At 37.6% G+C, this 18,188-nt stretch overlaps 2 protein-coding genes across 3 annotated transcripts; one reads left to right on the forward strand and one right to left on the reverse strand.

Annotated features, from left to right (window-relative positions):
* Positions 1-92: 92 nt before the first annotated feature.
* Positions 93-6,318, reverse strand: parp16 (poly (ADP-ribose) polymerase family, member 16). 2 transcript variants are annotated; one of them, XM_039809050.1, is made up of 7 exons: positions 6,226-6,318; positions 4,947-5,143; positions 3,685-3,822; positions 3,394-3,600; positions 2,020-2,191; positions 1,777-1,921; positions 93-822 (listed from the first exon to the last, which is right to left on the reverse strand). In XM_039809050.1, the coding sequence occupies exons 2-7, from the start codon at positions 5,133-5,135 to the stop codon at positions 810-812; spliced, it is 864 nt and encodes a 287-aa protein (XP_039664984.1). In that variant the 5' UTR covers positions 5,136-5,143; positions 6,226-6,318; the 3' UTR covers positions 93-809. The 2 variants fall into 2 exon arrangements, with proteins under 2 accessions (XP_039664984.1, XP_039664983.1); XM_039809049.1 differs by having other exon boundaries at positions 93-945; positions 6,226-6,317.
* Positions 6,319-8,298: 1,980 nt separating this feature from the next.
* On the forward strand, positions 8,299-14,934 carry scamp5a (secretory carrier membrane protein 5a). Its single transcript, XM_039809051.1, has 7 exons — positions 8,299-8,507; positions 9,371-9,454; positions 9,614-9,733; positions 10,694-10,850; positions 10,945-11,046; positions 12,608-12,725; positions 14,287-14,934. The coding sequence occupies exons 2-7, from the start codon at positions 9,448-9,450 to the stop codon at positions 14,473-14,475; spliced, it is 693 nt and encodes a 230-aa protein (XP_039664985.1). The 5' UTR covers positions 8,299-8,507; positions 9,371-9,447; the 3' UTR covers positions 14,476-14,934.
* The last annotated feature ends 3,254 nt before the right edge of the window (positions 14,935-18,188 follow it).

An 18,188-nucleotide genomic window follows, 5' to 3' on the forward strand; every position in this document is an offset into this window, starting at 1 on the left:
ACTTTGTAAGAAACTAACCTCACTCAAACAACTTAAAAAGTATTGTTTTATTGGTGTCAAAATTTTTAACAAATTCATTCAATCAGAAGGTGTTGCCTAAGCGAATATACAGTTTATTAAAAGCATATCTGAAATTATTATAAATGAGGTTATCATTAGCCTTTTTGTGATCCAAATGCATGTATTTATAACCTCATATTTTTCCTTTATTAAACCTTACCATTATATTCAATACCTTAAAGTTACACTTAAATAATGGGTTATAAAAGGTCCCTACCCATAACTGAGTCGCACAAAATCATAACATTACAAAGTAAGAATTTAAACTGGGACACATTGTCATTAGTGCCTGATCAACAGATCAGGAGTCACTGGTGCTAACGAGTCAATGCGATCAGTTAATGTGCTAATATGTCTCCGAACTTAAGACCTAACAAACAAACAAAAAAAAGACAACTTAATGCTTGACCCTTCGCTGTACACTTATTTCAACAACATGATGTTTTTTTACTTTTAACCGTTTGGTTAGTAGGACTGTGTTTTCTCAGGACTAAACCCACATTAGATATTATCAGGGACAAAACAGTGTTTAATAAACCAAACAAATTACAGATGAAAAATTGCATAACAATTTCAAAATGCAGCATTGTCTTATTACCCATTTCATTTGTACAAACACAGAACAATTGTAGAGAGAAAACAGTATAAAAGGTGCATAAAACTTTATCTTTGCTCAAGCCTCCAGTCAGTCTGTGATCAGGAAGGCACGGGGGATAACAAACATCCAGGCCGTCTCTTCTGTTGTCTTGTCACCTGAACAGTCTGTTCCAAAAGGATACAAAGGTGTTGGAGTTAAAGGCACCGATGAATATGAGCAGCAGAAGGTAGAGACTCATCATGATGGCAAAATGGTGCCTGAGGAGCCAGGATGTGCTGCGGGAACGTCTGAAGAAGAAAAACACAAAAATGACCTCTTGTTTTAGCCTGGTTGATACCAGACCCTTCTTAGTTGTAACTGAGAGTGGGTCTGGGGAAGGTTCATTCACAGCCCATTTCCAAAGGGGCGTCACCAATGGACGCCGCTCAAATGCCTCTGGGCGCAATTGGATAGACCTAAAACCAATCAGAGCGATGAAGGAGATGATGCTTCAACGTCACTGTGCTATCGTCACCTTGTAAAGCCCGCCTCAACGGTTGTGATTGGTGCCTCGATTTGAAAAAATTGGAAATGGGCTAGAATGGGCTCTTGGCCAGATGGAATTGCAGAGCGCATCTCAAATTTGCCAGAAGTTCGTCAGGGTTTTCCCAGACTACTTTTGTATACCAGCACGAACAGAAACTGGCTCATGTACTTATTTTTTATTTTGTTTCCAGAAACATAAGAGGCCCATATTGTACTATGGTTGTAGTTAGTAGTTGTACTATATTCTTAAAAAAAAAAAAAAAAACACATTCAGAATTGTAATTATAAAATATGTTGTTTTTATACTTACTTATTTCTGTTAGCTTCTGAGACGCTATTTCTGTTCTATATTCCCATTTCCTTTTATTTATAGAGAGGCAGCAAAAAATTTCAAACATTTTTATTTCTGCCAAAGGTTTAAATAACCGGGTCGCTGGGTACCTTTTTGAGTACTGCCTGGCAGCACTAGCATGTTTTTCAACTCATAATGAAATGTGTTAGAAATTTGCACAACACAAAAAACATGTTTTGTGTAATGTGGCTTATAAATACTTTACCAGCATTTACATCCTTTACCCACAAGTGACTCTTACCTGGACAGGTGCCTCCTCTGAGAGTAAACAAGCAGGTACTTGACTCGCAAAAGCTGATTGTTGGTGACTACAAAGTACTTCTCCGGTACGTCCCCTCCTTCGCTGTTCTTTGCTCTTGAGCGCTGACGGTCAATGGTTTCAGAATCTGAAATGGGAAACGAGTTTTAACATGAAGCGATCAAAAAATCCACATTGCAGGATTTTAAAATGGGTTTTATTCTGCGAGTCACACGGTTTACACACCTTTTTTCTTCACCTGGCACTTCACATCTGGGTGATCAATGACTTCGCACAAGGCAACACAGCTGAGCAGTGGACCCAGGAGACTCTCTCGCCAGCCGCTGCTGTGGGGACTGTAGAGGACAGCCATGCTGAGGTCACTGGTGAGGTAGGTCCCCTCTCCAAACACTGAGTTCTGCACAAAACATGCAGAAAAGAAACCAGATCGACTGAGCTTTTGTGTTAGCAAACAGATATCTCAACAGCTCTGTGAAGTCTTAAGACCGATTTATGCTTTTGCGTTAAATCGACATCGTGGTACGTACATAGGTATGTGGAGATACCGACCCTATGCCGGACCCTAACGCCGTAGCCTGACGTACATCTCTCAAAACATTTAACTACATGTCGTGGCAAAGGACGTCGCTCAGCTGTGACTTGGTAGCATTACTCATTTCCTGGTTCTTCTTCTCCATCAACAACATGAAATCGACTAGAGGGATAACTTTTCCTGCAACAGATTTCCGACTGTGGTCATAAAAGCACAGAGGAGACACACTTTGTTTCTGTCGCTATGCCTCTAGTCAGGACTCGCTCCGAAGCTGATCATCGTCACTCTCTCACTCACTCAACCACACACTGCCGCGAGCGCACACACACGCTGGCTCTGCTATTTTCTTAAAAGAGATAGATGCACACACCAACTCACAAGTATAAACTTCAGGCCTCTTACATAGGCTACCGCGAAAGCTGTGCAAGGAGCCTTCACAGAACCATAAATCAACCTTTATGTATTATATTGCACAATAACAGGTCTATAAGGATGATTTTATATATATATATATATATATATATATATATATATATATATATATATATATATACACACACACACCAAAGAATGTATAGACAAGCAGCAGTATATTTTATTTTACTTAATGTTTTAGATTAATTTACTTCTTTGTCTTTATTAGGACTGTAACAATAATAATTCTGAATTAGCTCAAGGTGCATGAGATCCAGATCCAGATGGCAAGAATGAGAAAACAGTTGTCTGTCCTGCTGGAAATTAAAGCATGCACATGTTTTTCTAACTCAAGCATAAGCAAGTTTATTCTAATTCTAAGATCAAATTTTGTAATTAAGTTGCTGGAAGATCTCAGCTCATTTGTCTGTGCAAGGTTCATGACAAATAAGATTGGTTAGCTACAAAGTGTAATTTCTTCATTGTTATCCCATTAAAAGATATAATGAAATATTTACTAAAATGTGAGGAGTGTACTCACTTTTGTGACGTGACAGACAGACAGACAGACAGACAGACAGACAGACAGACATACATAATAAAACCGCCATTTTGTGCCATAGAAGAGATGAAGCAGTGATGACTGCACTAACCTTATTGAGGTGACAATGCAGCCCATTGTGAATGATTGAGTGGAAGTTTTCCAGGCGGCTCCCGTGGAATGCATAGAAGACGTCTCTACCTTCCCTCATCTTCTCAAACCTGGCGTTCATCTGATCACAGTACTCCAGCGCAAACAGGAAGTCTGGCACAGGTGCAGAAATCCCTTCATTTTCCGTCAGGTTACAAAGTTTGGCATACTGGAAGAGAACGAAGAAACATGCTGTAAACAACAAAAGCAAGTAGTAAAATACTTTTCTGTATTTATACTTGTAGTGATGTACCTCATCTTTCTGTAATGTCTTCACAGCAAAGCTCTTTGAAGAGAGAATCCAGTGTGTGAGAGCCAGATGATGATCTCCCTCTCTGGGTCGTAGTCTCACCAGCTCTCTCACACCAGGCAAAGAGTGCACATCTGCCAACTTGAGAAGAAAACTAACTTTTATTGCTCATACAGCGGTAGCCACACCTGTCCATAGCAGGTCTCATCTTCCCTTTCACTGTATGGGAAGCTGTATTGTCTTTGAATGTGTCTCTCTCAAGCTGACTGTCATCTCTGAATTAATGTCATCACAAATGTATGTTCATGTAAGTGTTACTATATTATGACCATGCCCACAGAAACCAAGATACAAATCTGTAATATACAGCATATGTATACTGCCAATCAATGTTCTAAACACCTTTAGTGTTGGCATTTTTTGAATTTGCTCATTGCAAATTGCCTAAAATCATAAAAAATACTGTAAAGTGGATATAAGAAGATTCAACCTTTCCTTTCTCAGAGTAATATTAACTTACTTTTGATGAGTCTGACACTTTAGTGACTTAAGGTGGCCCACCAATTACATAAATCTATGTTTTTAAGCACCTTCAAAGATGAAAAGATCTCAAATCTTTGGTCCTAATCTGTGCTTCACTAAAGTGTGTGTTGAGTTTTGTTTTAACACAGTTTATTGTTCCTATGTTTCTCGCCAATTATATATTTCTTATGTCTTTTAAACATTTGCAAAGCCAAATGTTTTTCTTTTAATTTTTTTATCTGCATCATCTTGCAGTTTTGTTCTCACCTTTTTTTTTACTGACAAACTGCTGCCTCTAACAGCACATCACTGCCACCAAGTGTAAGTGTATAATGCCACCACCATTATTCTTGGTGTGCATGGGCATTCTTTCTTAACAAAAGTAAAAAGTCACGTTTTTCTCAATTACTTGCTGCCTTTATTGCTTACTTAATATATTGAATATTAAGGTACTTCAAATTATGTCTGTGCTTGATATTTGCTACAATATAGGGTGTTTAAAAAGTGTTTGACTGTCAACTGTGTATGTATATATTGAGGAGCTGGTGAGGAGAGAGAGAGAGAGAGAGAGAGATAGATCTATCTATCTATCTCTCTCTCTCTCTCTCAGATCTATCTATCTCTCTCTCTCTCTCTCAGATCTATCTATCTCTCTCTCTCTCAGATCTATCTATCTATCTATCTATCTATCTATCTATCTATCTATCTATCTATATATATATATATATATATATATATCTTACCAGCTCCTCAAAGTCCTTATTGTCACCACTTATGTATCGAGGGGGAAAGGGTCTGAGCAAAGAGTCCCTCTTGTAGTTCTGTGCAGCGGCAACAAACAGGCTGCAGCGGAGGTCTGCTGCTACTGGGTCTCTGTGCAGACAGGAGCACACCAGCTCTCTGACTGCCTCAGGTGGGAGCGGTGGCTGCATTCCCAGCACTGCAAACAGAGGTGATAAGATAGCACACAAGGGAGCAAAGTCAAAAAATAAGTTATGTGTTAAAAGCACAGCAAGTACCTCATGACAAACGTATGGGAGTGCTAACAGAAATTAAACACTGTTATGTTGTGCCAAAATGTGTACTCCCATCCAAATCTGTTTGTTCCTGATTGATTGTCTCCATCACAATTCCCAGACACCAAATAACTTACATGATTAATGAATTAAAATGACTAATGCTAATTCTGCTCTAACACCATCATAGTTTAAAATGTAAGGAGGGGGACCTATATTGTCACTTTATCTTTATATTATTTCACTTATGAATTGTTTACACCTCTGTATATATATGTACTTCTCATTGTGCATACATAACTACATTCCTTTTTACATTTGGTTTTATTCATTGGCAATACTGTCTACATAAATTATATGATATAACTATATTAATTAATGTATTATTTATTTATATTTTAGCCCTATTTTTTTATGTTGCTTTTAATTGTGTGTTGTTGTCTTTTGTATTTAATGAGCCTTGTTGGGAGGTGCCGGAGGCCTGAGATTTCCATTGCCAACGACTACTTTTGTTATTGTTGTGCTTATGACCAGACCAATAAAAGAATCTTGGACTTGAAGTCTTCTCCCTCCTCATCTTCTCTTTGAAGGGAAGGCATTTTCTGACACGGATACAACATTAGCTAGGCATTACACCTAGCTTGTTTTGTACTAGTGAACCATAAACTGTATACAAAACTACTGAAGCTGTTCGTAAGAGACCCAACAGGTCAAAATTAGCTAATCTACTAATTTAGCAATTCAACACTTGACAGTCAAATTAAGCACTATGTTAATGCTGTGTTAGGTAGCTAGCTAAGCAAGTAATGTTGTGCCTTTACTAGCATAGGAAAGTAGGAAGCTACGTTAGCTTACGTTAACTACAACAAGTGAAGAGTTGATCATATATCTGTCACCGGGTAACGTTACTGATGATGTAAAACACACACGTTACGAATACATCCCTGTGGCACACAGACCTATTTTACATGACAGACACTAGTTGGATATCATTTTTTGCCCTTACCTTCAGTCGTGCTCAACTCATAGCACTGCAGCAAGAGCTAATGCTAGCTGAACGAACTGCTGCGTTCAAGCCAGTGCTGTAGAAAAAGCGTAGAATTATGCGATTGTCGCGCATGGACGAAACGTGGCAGATAGCGAATAGAGTAGTCGGTAAATTAATATAGCGGAAAAGCACACAGCTAACTTAGGTAATAATAACGTCAATACATGTCTTGTTTGCGTTTTTCATCTTCGTTCTATTATGTGCCAGAAACACCAATAACTTACAAATTTACGAAGAAACTTGAATGCAGCATTCCACATAGGCTACTCGCTACTGGATGTCCAGAGAGCTTTTAAGTTTCACACATAGACTGATAATATACAGTCTATGGTTTCACACCAGAAAAAAAATATATATATTATTTTTTCCCCTGCGCCAACAGCTTCTCAGAGCATAAACTTATCTTGCTTTCTTATGTCTTTGAAGAAAAATCAGTATCATTAGACACATACTTGCACAGGTTTTGTAGTTATGGGGTAGATACAGGCAGTGTGTGTCTGTTTAATTTTACCGCTTAAAAATAGGCCTACCACTTTTTGCATCCAAGACTAAAAGAGCAGAGGAGGTCAACTTGTGACTAAAACAGGGCATGCTATAGCCTACATTCTACTTTTACAGTACAGTACATTACCTGAAGACTATTTTGATGCTGACATAAAGTCTGATTTTAAAAATCTTTTGTGTGTTGAGTAAAATCTAACCTTTTACTACAATCCATCATCCCAAAGCTTACCTTGACACTGACTCCTAGTCCTACCAAGATAAACCAATCTTATTTGTCATGAACCTTGCACAGACAAATCAGCTGAGATCTTCCAGCGACTTAATTACAAAATTTGATTTTAGAATTAGAATAATCTTGCTTATGCTTGAGTTAGAAAAACATGTGCATGCTTTAATTTCCAGCAGGACAGACAACTGTTTTCTCATTCTTGCCATCTGGATCTGGATCTCATGCACCTTGAGCTCATTCTGAATTATTATGTTACAGTCCTAACAAAGACAAAGAAGTAAATTAATCTAAAACATTAAGTAAAATAAAATATACTGCTGCTTGTCTATACATTTTTTGCCATATGAATCCTCTCTGCTTCTCATATCATTAGCAGTCTGCTGACCATTCCAAACTAAACATGCATGGAAATGAACAAACTTTCAACTTTATGGCTTTCTTTAAGACCTTGACTACCCTCAGGAAATATTGTACCCCTTTTTGTGTGAAGCACAAATGGTTTATACATTTTTCCTAAATAATTTCCTAATATTTTTATAAATCATGTTAGCATTATTAAGAGCAACTTTTGGGTTGCCAGGTTGTGAGTTTCTCACTTTCTTATAATTCAAAGGAGAGAGATTTTTCACAACCTGGCAACCCCAAAGTTGATCTTAATAATGGTTTATAACTATAAAGTATTGGTAAATAATGTATCATCATCTAATAATAAAGGCATGAGTTACAACTTATAAACCCTTTAAGGGTTATAATATGATAATAAAATAATCTATTGAAATAATTATTAGAACGTGGTACTACAAACTTTTGTTCTTCACTGCCTTTCACTAAACCACGAGCACTTAACATTATCCCCTTGCACTTACATCTTTACAAATTTAGTATTTATTTAGTTGTTTTACCTTTTTTTATTTAATATTGTTATCCAGTTTATTTGTAGCCTATTTTAATGATTTATGCTTTCTTTTCTATATGTTATATTTTATGCTTTACTTACAGTTCTTTGAATTGTTTCTGTAGGCTAGAAATGTGGGACACAAATAGCTGCTACTTCATTGCCATGTTATTTGGACTGAAAAATGTAACTGTGATATAAGCTAAAGGTTGTATCCCCTGTGATATTATTATCCCTCAGAGTAGGACTGCCATAGGATACACCTTTTTCTTTTCCGCTGTGATAGTAGTATATTTAATAATGTGCTAACAGGCAGCCAATCAGATCAGATCAGATCGTGTAATGCCTTGACTGATTTTCAGCACTGTGGACAGCATCAGGCAGGGGCGGGACTTGTTGAAATATTCCGTTCCGATGTGCGTAAAGAAAAGACCTTACGTCACGTGACCACCTTTTACTCCCAAACCCATCATTTGAGAATAACGTAACATATTTCTGTCTGAGCAGCGCCAGATCTGGCCGTTTCCTCCAATGTGTTTGAATGCAGATTAATCCAGGATGCTATTTAAACAAACGGAGGGATTCTAGCGACATTCTCGGACTAAACTGGAGGTAAGGCGTTTTAATCACTTACATGTATTAGCCTACAGGAGGAGGGAAATTAATCTATTACAATAAATGGAATTCTAGCTTCAGTAAAACCTGTAAAATCTGTATCCTGTGTGGTTTATTTGAGGAGTTTGGGCTTGACCTGCTCAGCGTCCGAATGATGAGGAAGCACTGTGTCGCACAGGCTGAAGGACGCTTCTCCATCGTTTGTGATCACGATGCACTGTGCCTTAGCCTACTGCATCATCACTGCCCTCCGCCCAAAACAAATACACATAGAAGACAGTTTTAGCATCATTGCATAAAAACCAACCGGGGTCAGTCTATTATTCATAGCAGAGATTGCTTTATTTTGTGGCAGAAATATGCCCTTCAGAGCTATCAAGCTATTCCACATCCACCATCAAATGCATTGAAACGTGGCTTAGAAACACAGTCAAATATAGCCTATTGGCAGGTTTAAGAGCTAAACAAATATCTGTATCATATAAAGTCCAATCTGTTAACTCTGTAGGCCTGTAACGCCTTTTGCGCCCATGGGTTATGAATATGCTACATTAGGAATCGCGACAAGGCCACAGTTTCCAATCGCGCGGATTACACAGCTGTAATACTGAATGTGGCCAAAAATCATGTTCGTCTCTGTCGATTTAATGAATGATGTAGCAATAGGGTTGGGTGCCCTGAAAGGGCTAGGCACCACCTCTAATAAAATCATGTTGGGATTTAAATTTAAGTAGTTTATTCCAATGAAGTGTGTGCATGCACAGGAAGGCCTATGGAGGTCTATGGCCCTGTTGCCTAAAGAGAGCAGTGTGAGTGAGTGATCATGTCCTTAATAAAACAGCTCTGTTCTTTCTCTGCAGTTTGGTTTTGAAGGCAGCTGAGATTGAAGACTGTGTGCCTGCTTTTTGCAAGTGGAGGAAAATACTGAACGGTCATCATGGCAGGTAAGCTTTCTTAACTACATTGTGTGCATGTGATTTTAGAGTCCAAGCACAAAATCAACCTATTTACAAATTGTAATCCTTCATGCTGCTGTCTTGATTTCTTCATGTATTTGGTGTGTGGGCACGGCAGCTGTGTTGAACTGTTTCTTTGTGTCCTAGAAAACAACTTCCCTCCCCTGCCTCGATTCATCCCTCTCAAGCCATGTTTTTACCAAGACTTCAATGAGATCCCAGACCAGCATCGCACAATGTGCAAGAAGATCTACTACCTATGGATCTGTGAGTGTACCTGCAGTAAAAGTTTGTTCATCGACTGTTGGCGTGCAGTACAGTTTTACATCCAGGCCTATTTCAACATTTTTGTTCAAGTTATAAGGTATAAGCTGTGAACTTGTCCACCGCTTCTGTAGTTTCATACTAGTCACTTTGTTGTACCCAAAACATCATGAGACCAGATTGACTGGTCTCACTGTCACTGGCATAGAGCCAGTTAATATATATTTTCAGTTTTGTGGGCAATTTTATGCATGGATTGACATATTGTGTCTATGTTTGTTTGACAAATTTGCTATTTGCTCTTTGTTTTGAGAAACGAAATCCTTACAAATTTAAAACAGGAGATCAGGTTGATTTTTAACAACAACACCAGCTAATCTAATGTGAGGATTTGCTGCTTTTCTTTGTTGCAAATCACTGAAGATTGAATATCTTTGCATCTTGGTCGGAAAAAAAAGAAGTAAGCAATTTGAAGACATCTCGGGCTATGGGCAACTTGTCACAATTTTTTGTGGTTACATAGACCAAAGGACTAATCTATTAATGAAGAACACAATTGGCAGATTAATCAATTTAGAAAACAATAGTTAGTTGTAGCCCTTAATGATAACAGTACATAATAGTAATGTGTCAAATTGTAATATTCACATGAGCATCATGGTATCTTTTTCATTATCACATAGGTTCTGCCATTTGAAAACAAGAATGTAAGTTTGGTTAATAAGTAGAATAGTCTACACAAAATGTTTGGTACTTGTAGAGTAGAAACTGTGTGCTGTGTGTGATACATTATAGCTTTAATATAGAACTGAAAATCTGGTGTTGAGTAGTTGCTGAAAATCATAGTGATTCAATACTGCTGAATTATGAGTAATGCAGCCTGTCGGGTATTCACTATAGAGGCTTTTGTTTTTAGTCTGCCATATTTTGGTCATCCTTGCTCCTTCTCTTTGATGTTGACAGTGAATAGTGCCACACTGGCTGTTAATCTGATTGGCTGTCTGGCGTGGATGTGTGGAGGTGGCGGGGTGACCAACTTCGGCATGGCCTTCCTGTGGCTCATCCTCTTCACCCCCTGCTCCTACGTGTGCTGGTTCAGGCCCATCTACAAGGCCTTCAAGTGAGCTGGTCCTACTCTGAGCTTACTCAACATTTTGTACCTGCTGTTCTGCTGGATCACATGATTTCTGACGTTTATTATTCTCTCTATGCAGGACCGACAGCTCTTTCAACTTTATGGCTTTCTTCTTCGTCTTCATGGCCCAGGTGGTGATCAGTATTATCCAGAGTGTTGGCATTCCAGGCTGGGGAGTGTGGTAAGAGCTTTGACAAACACAGATATCTAATATGTTTGAAATGAAGCATAAATACAGATGAGTGACAAATTGTTAATTTAAAAAAGTGCTCCTTGACAGAGGTTTGGGATAAGTACCAAATGTCTTCAAATCCAAATTTCAAAGAAAGATCAGTTATGGGCCTTTTGTATATTCATTTTATCTTATAAATATTAATGTTTGTTTATTAACTGGTCCCTGGCCTCTTGTCATTTTGCAAAAGTGTCTCTCAGGCAAAGCACGTTGAGTATCTCTATCACATCTGAGGAATAGCAGGCTTGGACCCAAAAGTGCAGAGTGGCGCGGAAGCAGTGAGCAGTTTTAGAAGGTTTATTTAAATGAAAAGGCTTACAATGAAAGGTGTCCTGAGGCAGGCAGGCAGGCAAAAAGGGAAGTCCAACAAAAATCCAAAAAACACTTGAAAAAACTTAAGACTAAGCAAACAAAACCATAAGGCCAAAGAGACGCAGGGAATGCCAACAGGAGAAACAACGATGAACCAACAACAGACACAGAAAGCAAAACTAAATACACAAGGTAATAAGGGTAGTAATGAGGGACAGGTGATATGAGGGATGAGGAACAGGTGAACCACATCAGGACGGGGCAGACAACCACAAAGGTGAGAAAACACAAGGCAAGAAGTAAAACAAGACATGACACAGGTGAAACAGAGAGACTACAAAATAAAACAGGAAACTGAAGCATGAAAACCTACACATGGATAGAATAAGGAAAAACAGAGAGCACAGAAAGAACACCGGTAACACACAACCATGAACAAACAACAGGGAAACATTAACACACAGGGAATGAATAGACAACATCAAACAGGAAACTAAATGACATGATAGTGGGAACAATACTACAAGGACTGATAACACAAAGACAAACTGACAAGGGTGAGACAAGCAGGTAAGGACTACAGAGACACATGAGACAATAAACAACAAGGAAACAGGGAATTAATACTAAAATAAACAGTGGCCCGCCTTAGACAATATACCTACATTTGTTTACATTTTTGGCAAATTGGGACCATTTAAAAGTATGCTGAATTAGCTACTAGCAATCCATGTTTGCAATGTGCCCATGGATGTACAGACCACTATCACATAACTTTGATACATTTCATGGAGCGTCTTTATTCTGTGATTTCTAAGCAGGTTTTTGCAGCAGTTTTTTTTTTTTGATGGAGAGATAATGCTGTCCTCAAAAACAGTTCACACTGAATCTAAAACAAAATGTCTATCATATCTGTTATGACACTGAGTAGGAATGCAAGTTTTGGCGCTAAGGGTTTGAAAGTAACTTAATTGTACTGGCATGAACCTGTCTCTTTCACATCATGCAATATCTTTGTATCATGTCTCTCCCTCTGCTCCCCCCCAATGAACTCTCCCACGCCGCCCTGGGGAGGCACAGTTTAAAAAACCTCCACCTAAACTAATAATTACACATATTTTCAAACTATTTTGTATTGTCATTGGTCATGAGTGCCATATATGTGAGATGTTACTAACTCTTTTGTTGTTCCCATCAGTGGCTGGCTAGCTACCATCAGTTTCTTCAGCACCAACATTGGCTCCGCTGTGGTCATGCTGATTCCCACCATCATGTTTACTGCGGTGGCTGTACTGTCCTTCACCGCCCTCGCAAAGGTGACCTTTACATTTCTTCTCTTCTTTAAGTAAAAGAAACTCTGAACTGTTTTAGCTTCTTCTCCAGAAGTAGAAATTAGCATTTTGTGGGCTTCATTTGGTAAAAAGGCTCTTTAAAGTTGAACTGAAATTTTTGTGTAAGAAATTATAAACTATTAACATACTGCTACTATTATTATACTATTATACTACTATTTTGCATTATTTTCCATTTCTCAAAAGAGTATAAGACCGTGTTTTTGATATTTGTGGAGACAACTCCAGCTTTAGTCTCAGTTTCAAGCCTCTGGGTGGGCGTTTCACCTGGCAGTGGTTGGTTGACTGACATTTTAGGTCTAGTGTTGCTAGGAGACACGCTATGTAGTACGGCATAACCTTGTAGCCTACACACCCTGATACATGTCGTTGGTTATAGACTCATCAAGCTGTTAAGTTTGTATTCCACCCGAAAAGTGGAAGCTAGCAAACTAGGCTACGTAGCTTCGACTCAGAAAGTAAAAGCTAATTAACCTAGCTTTCTAATGTTAGCACTGATTCCCTTCAAGTGGGAATTACTTTTTGTTTTTGTTATTTCAGCAACTACTGAATCACTGCCACCTCCCACACATTCAGTGTTGTGCCACATTATACAAAGAAGGGGGGGTCGAGCTAGTATTAGCTGTATTTCTCTTTCATTAGTCCAACTGCAGTGATGGCAAATCAGTCTAAAATAACAGCAAGAAGTAGGCTAACCCTAGCACTTGTTATGTTAACCAGTGATTCGTATCCAAGTCGACTAGCAAACAATTTATCTGAGTTGGCACTAATGTGGAAGTGACTGGAAACCAAACCAATATGGACGCCTCACATCAGCCAAACACCATTGTTCAGTGTAATTAAACCTACATTTAATTCGTATTCATATGATGTTATTTAGTCAGTGCACAGTATTTTAATCCTCACACAACCAACTCTATAATCATATAACCTTATTGACGATGGGAACTTAAGTCATTGACATAGTATTCAGTCATATACAGTTTCTCGCCTTCCAAAAAAAAGACAATTTCAATTCCAGTTAGGCTAAATTACAAAGATAGTTGGTCAGATAAAAAGAAACATATTTGTAAAAACATATTTTATATAGTTATACAAGTTCTGTTTATGTGTAGAAGGTTAGCTAGCTAAATCTCAATCACTCACAGAGCTATAAGGCTAACTTAGTTCAAAATATTCCACCCTCCTCCCAATATAAACCAGTCCACCAATAAGGATTATTATTTGAGTGCCTGATGGCCAATATATGTTCCTGATAGTTAAACATGTCAAAATTCTTATATAATGCAAAAAACGTGACAGACCGCCCACACAGACCTGACATCATCAGTGGCACAAAAAATTCATGCCATCTAGAGAACACTTATGTACGGGGCGCAATCACTGCATATAAAAACATAAAAATAAAAAGTTTATTTATTTTAATTATTTTAATTCAGTTTGACTTTAATACTGTAGATATTTTTTTTTCCTGAAAGAGAGTAATAATGGTAAAATGCATTTTATATTACAACTTCTTTCGCAGGTTCATAACTTATACCGTGGCAGTGGTGGCAGCATGGGTAAAGCCCAGGAGGAGTGGGCCAGTGGGGCCTGGAAGAACCCCCACGTCCAGGAGGCAGCTCAGCAGGCGGCCATGGGAGCTGCACAGGGAGCCATGCAGCAAAACCAGTACTCAGCAGCTCCCACCTACAACTACGACGACCCGATGTAGGGCAGATGAGGGTGCCAGGCGGCTGAGTGGGAGAGATAAAAAGGGATCAATTAAGAACACAAATCAGAATTAGGTGCCCTTCATTACAACTCTGTACAAGCTGAATTCAACCAGAACAATGTAGAGAAAAGTCATGTTTTTGGTGGAAGTGTACTTTTATTGAATTCTGACACACATGGGAGTTAATCATTTAAGTCACTTCACATCTAAAATAACAGCCAGTTATTTAAAAAGCTGTTTTTTTTTCTCTCTTAAACTGCTCAACTTTAGCTGGTCAATGTGTGTGTAGCTTTCGAACGGAGACACATAATATAGCTAAAGCCCATCCTCTGAGCTTCATACTTTTATTCAGGTAGGTTCACCTGTGCACAGTGACTTCTCTGCCTATGCCTGTGTCCCACTTTAAAACATCTTTTAATTACCGTTGTAATGTTGTTGTTTTTTAAATGTAAAGTAGTAGCTATATTGTTACGAGTTTTACTTTCATTAGCTTTAGGTCACCAAACGCTAAATAAATTTGCTGATGACAAGTCTCAGTAGAGGGATGGTTCGACATTTTGGAAAATACGATTAGTTACTTTTCTGCTGAGAGTTGGATGAGAAGATATATACCACTATCATGTCTGTACAGTTAATATGAAGCTACAGCTAGCAGCTGGTTAGCTTAGCATAAAAACTGGAAACAGGGAAACAGCTTACCTTGCTCTTGTGCTAAGCTAAGCTAACCGGCTGCTGATGGTAGCTTTATATTTACTATACAGACATAAGAGTGGTATCTATCTTCTCATCTAATTCTCAGCAAGAAAGCAGATGATGTCAAATGATTCCCACAAAGTTTAGGGTACAATTAAACCTTGAGTTATTTATTCTGGAACATATTATCCTTTTAGATACTGGCCAATCTTTTTCTTACTATCTTAACTTTGTTACTTTTTTGTTGAAAAATACGAAGTTGAACTTGGCCAAAATCACAACAATAGAATCAGCATTTCAAATTTTTAAAAATTGCAAATTTAACAGGAAGATGAATAAAAGGACCAAATACTTTGTCTCTGACATAATTTAAATCAGAAGACATTTGCTGGAAGTGATATCTACCACAAAATGTATTGAGCATGTCGTTTTTCCAACTCAAAAGCTTTTAAATCCCAGAGAAAATAATAATAATAATAATAATAATAATAATAATTCATGTTTTGGTGACCTGATTGTGTTTTTTTTCACTGATGTGAAGTTGCTCTGAGTCAGTGAACCTTTCAACATTTTTAACATTCTCAGGAAAGGTGTGATAGCGGGTTTTACATTTTATCGGTAAAGCCCTAAGAGTGTCAACATGTCAGGCTTGTCTCCTTTTAATCACCATTGTTCATTAGTTTTGTCATTACACACTGGTTATGTGTTTAGAAGGTTGATTTCAGTGAAATGAATGATTATTACATGTAAAGGTGATGCACATGCAGTATTTAGGATTGCAGTTCATTGGATAAAACATTCCAAATCAACGTTGTACAGGTTAAAAGTGAATGAAAACCAAAACAATTGTAGGTTGGACATACAGTAAATATTAATAATCATTGTTGTAGGTGGTCATAGCATTGTATGAAGTGAAGTTTTCACCCCTTTGGCAAATTCTCCCACTTACCCCTACATGTAAATGCTTAAATGAAGCTCTGGATTTCAGGCCTTATTGTGTCATTTCGTGGCTGTTGGTGTTATTCTATGAGTAGGTGTAATATGATATTTATATAAAAGAAAATATAAAATTCAAGCCAGTTATTTCTTCATGAGGTGAAATTGAAAGAGGGAATATCTGTGTGTCGCCGTTCAGTCAGAGACTGTCATATTGATTTTAGTGTCACTCAAGTCTTCTTTGAAAACGTCTTTAAGATTCAGTAGATGGTTATTACAGTAATACAGTATTAGACCTGAAACAGATGTGAAGAATCGTGTCTGAATGATCGTTATTTCAAAATCTGTGAGTCGTCTTGTCTGATTGTGATGATGTGGTATCAATAGGCTGTTTTACTTTTTAGTTGTTGTTTTTTGTACCAACCTATACATTTTATGTGTATTTTGGATGATGTGTGGATGAGTTTGAAGCACATGTTTGTTGGCTTTCAATAGCTGTAGGTAACAGACTTTGAGTTTTTATTTTTTTTTTTTATTTTAATTTAATAAAAACTTAGATAATGTTTGGCACCTGTTGACATCAGTGCAAACTAAATCCACAGTGGAGCAATACAAACATAAATATATTAAACAGTAGACTTATAAGGATCAAGTGGGGTCCTGTTGTGCAGGCTTCAAATAAAGACAAGCATAACCTAAACTGTTATGAATTAATAAAATGGGCCTGTGTTGACACCACTTGTATAATTTTACAAATGCACAACATTTTCACCAGCAGATGCACACACAGTAGTTATGAACCCTGTAAACTGTACCACCCACACGCTCGTCTGTTAGCAAATGCTAAAAGTTTAGCTGATCAGTTCTATAAATTAAGTGTGAAGTCTGCCAAAAGATGAACAAACTACTTGTCTGTGTGTAACAAGCTATCAAGGTGAATTGTGAATCAGTCCAAACTTTTCTGCCATATGTATATACAGCACGGTTAATGTGATTATGGAAACTACAGCTGTATAGGTATCGTGCAGCAGGAACTGCAGTGTACTGGAAACTACTACTAACTAATGCTGCTGTATCAATGCTTCTGAAAGCCATTTCCCATTAGCTCCCACATGTACTCTATGTTTGATATGTATCATCATGTATTATATCATAACTGGATATAAATATATAATTACTTGAGGTGAGAAAAATATTTGTCATGGATGAACACATTCAATAGAAACATGCTCTAATTAGGTAAATGAAATGTTTGAGGAGGCTGTGTCTCCTTGAGTGAAGTAAATGAGGAATACATTTTTGTGTATTACTTTTGTATAATTTGGTCTTACCCTAATAGATATTAAACAGTTCTTGTTGCATCCTGTTTTTTATTTGATGAGTTTGCACACAGGTCCTACATTGCTGTAGCTGTAGAAGAACCATGGATCTTTAGATTTTTTATTTTTATGTTTAAAAAATAAATAAAATATAGACTAAAACACTAAAAACCAACTGCCACAAAACTTTAAACAAGACTGTTTTCTTATCTAACAAAATAACGGAAAGCAGACCACAGCTAACGGACAGTATAACACCCTCCTATCCAAAACATAATAATTCTAAGCTTCATCTGGCCTCAAACAAAATGTGAATTATTTATTGTGCACGTGGTTAAACCTGAGTGAAAATCTAATTTAGTGTGAGCTACTCTGAACAGAGTGGCTCCGACTCTTGATGAATACTGAAGTGTTGTTAAAGTATTGAATCACATCAACAACTCCAAAGGCCTCTTATGAATAGTTTGCTTTTAAAGGACAGAATAACCTGTTTTGAAAATTAAATTCAAAAAGCATTTTTCCTCAAAATAAACATGAGTGTTGTAGTTAGACTCAGGCAGGAGGTGTAATGTACAGTATCTAATAACTTTGTTTATTTCACACAAGCTGGGGATAGACATGACTTTTCTTTTCAAAGATTTGGGAATGATTTGGGCCAATGTTCCCACTGTCAGGTGAATTGTAACTAAGTAGGCTATATTTACTCTAGTACTGGATTTAAGTACTCTGAGGTACTTATTTTGCAGATTATTTTCAGCTTCTAAA

The sequence above is a fragment of the Perca fluviatilis genome, chromosome 8, assembly GCF_010015445.1.
Source record: "Perca fluviatilis chromosome 8, GENO_Pfluv_1.0, whole genome shotgun sequence".
Lineage (NCBI taxonomy): Eukaryota > Metazoa > Chordata > Actinopteri > Perciformes > Percidae > Perca > Perca fluviatilis.

What these genes read in the sequence shown, in the direction of transcription:
- scamp5a (XM_039809051.1), top strand. An exon ending in GATCTACTACCTATGGATCT is followed by an intron (nt 9,734 to 10,693) that starts GTGAGTGTACCT and finishes TGATGTTGACAG; the next exon opens with TGAATAGTGCCACACTGGCT. An exon ending in ATTCCAGGCTGGGGAGTGTG is followed by an intron (nt 11,047 to 12,607) that starts GTAAGAGCTTTG and finishes TGTTCCCATCAG; the next exon opens with TGGCTGGCTAGCTACCATCA.
- parp16 (XM_039809049.1), bottom strand. Translation starts at nt 5,135, where the DNA reads ATGCAGCCACCGCTCCCACCTGAGGCAGTCAGAGAGCTGGTGTGCTCC. An exon ending in AGACATTACAGAAAGATGAG is followed by an intron (nt 3,601 to 3,684) that starts GTACATCACTAC and finishes GTTCTCTTCCAG; the next exon opens with TATGCCAAACTTTGTAACCT. An exon ending in TGCATTGTCACCTCAATAAG is followed by an intron (nt 2,192 to 3,393) that starts GTTAGTGCAGTC and finishes TGTTTTGTGCAG; the next exon opens with AACTCAGTGTTTGGAGAGGG.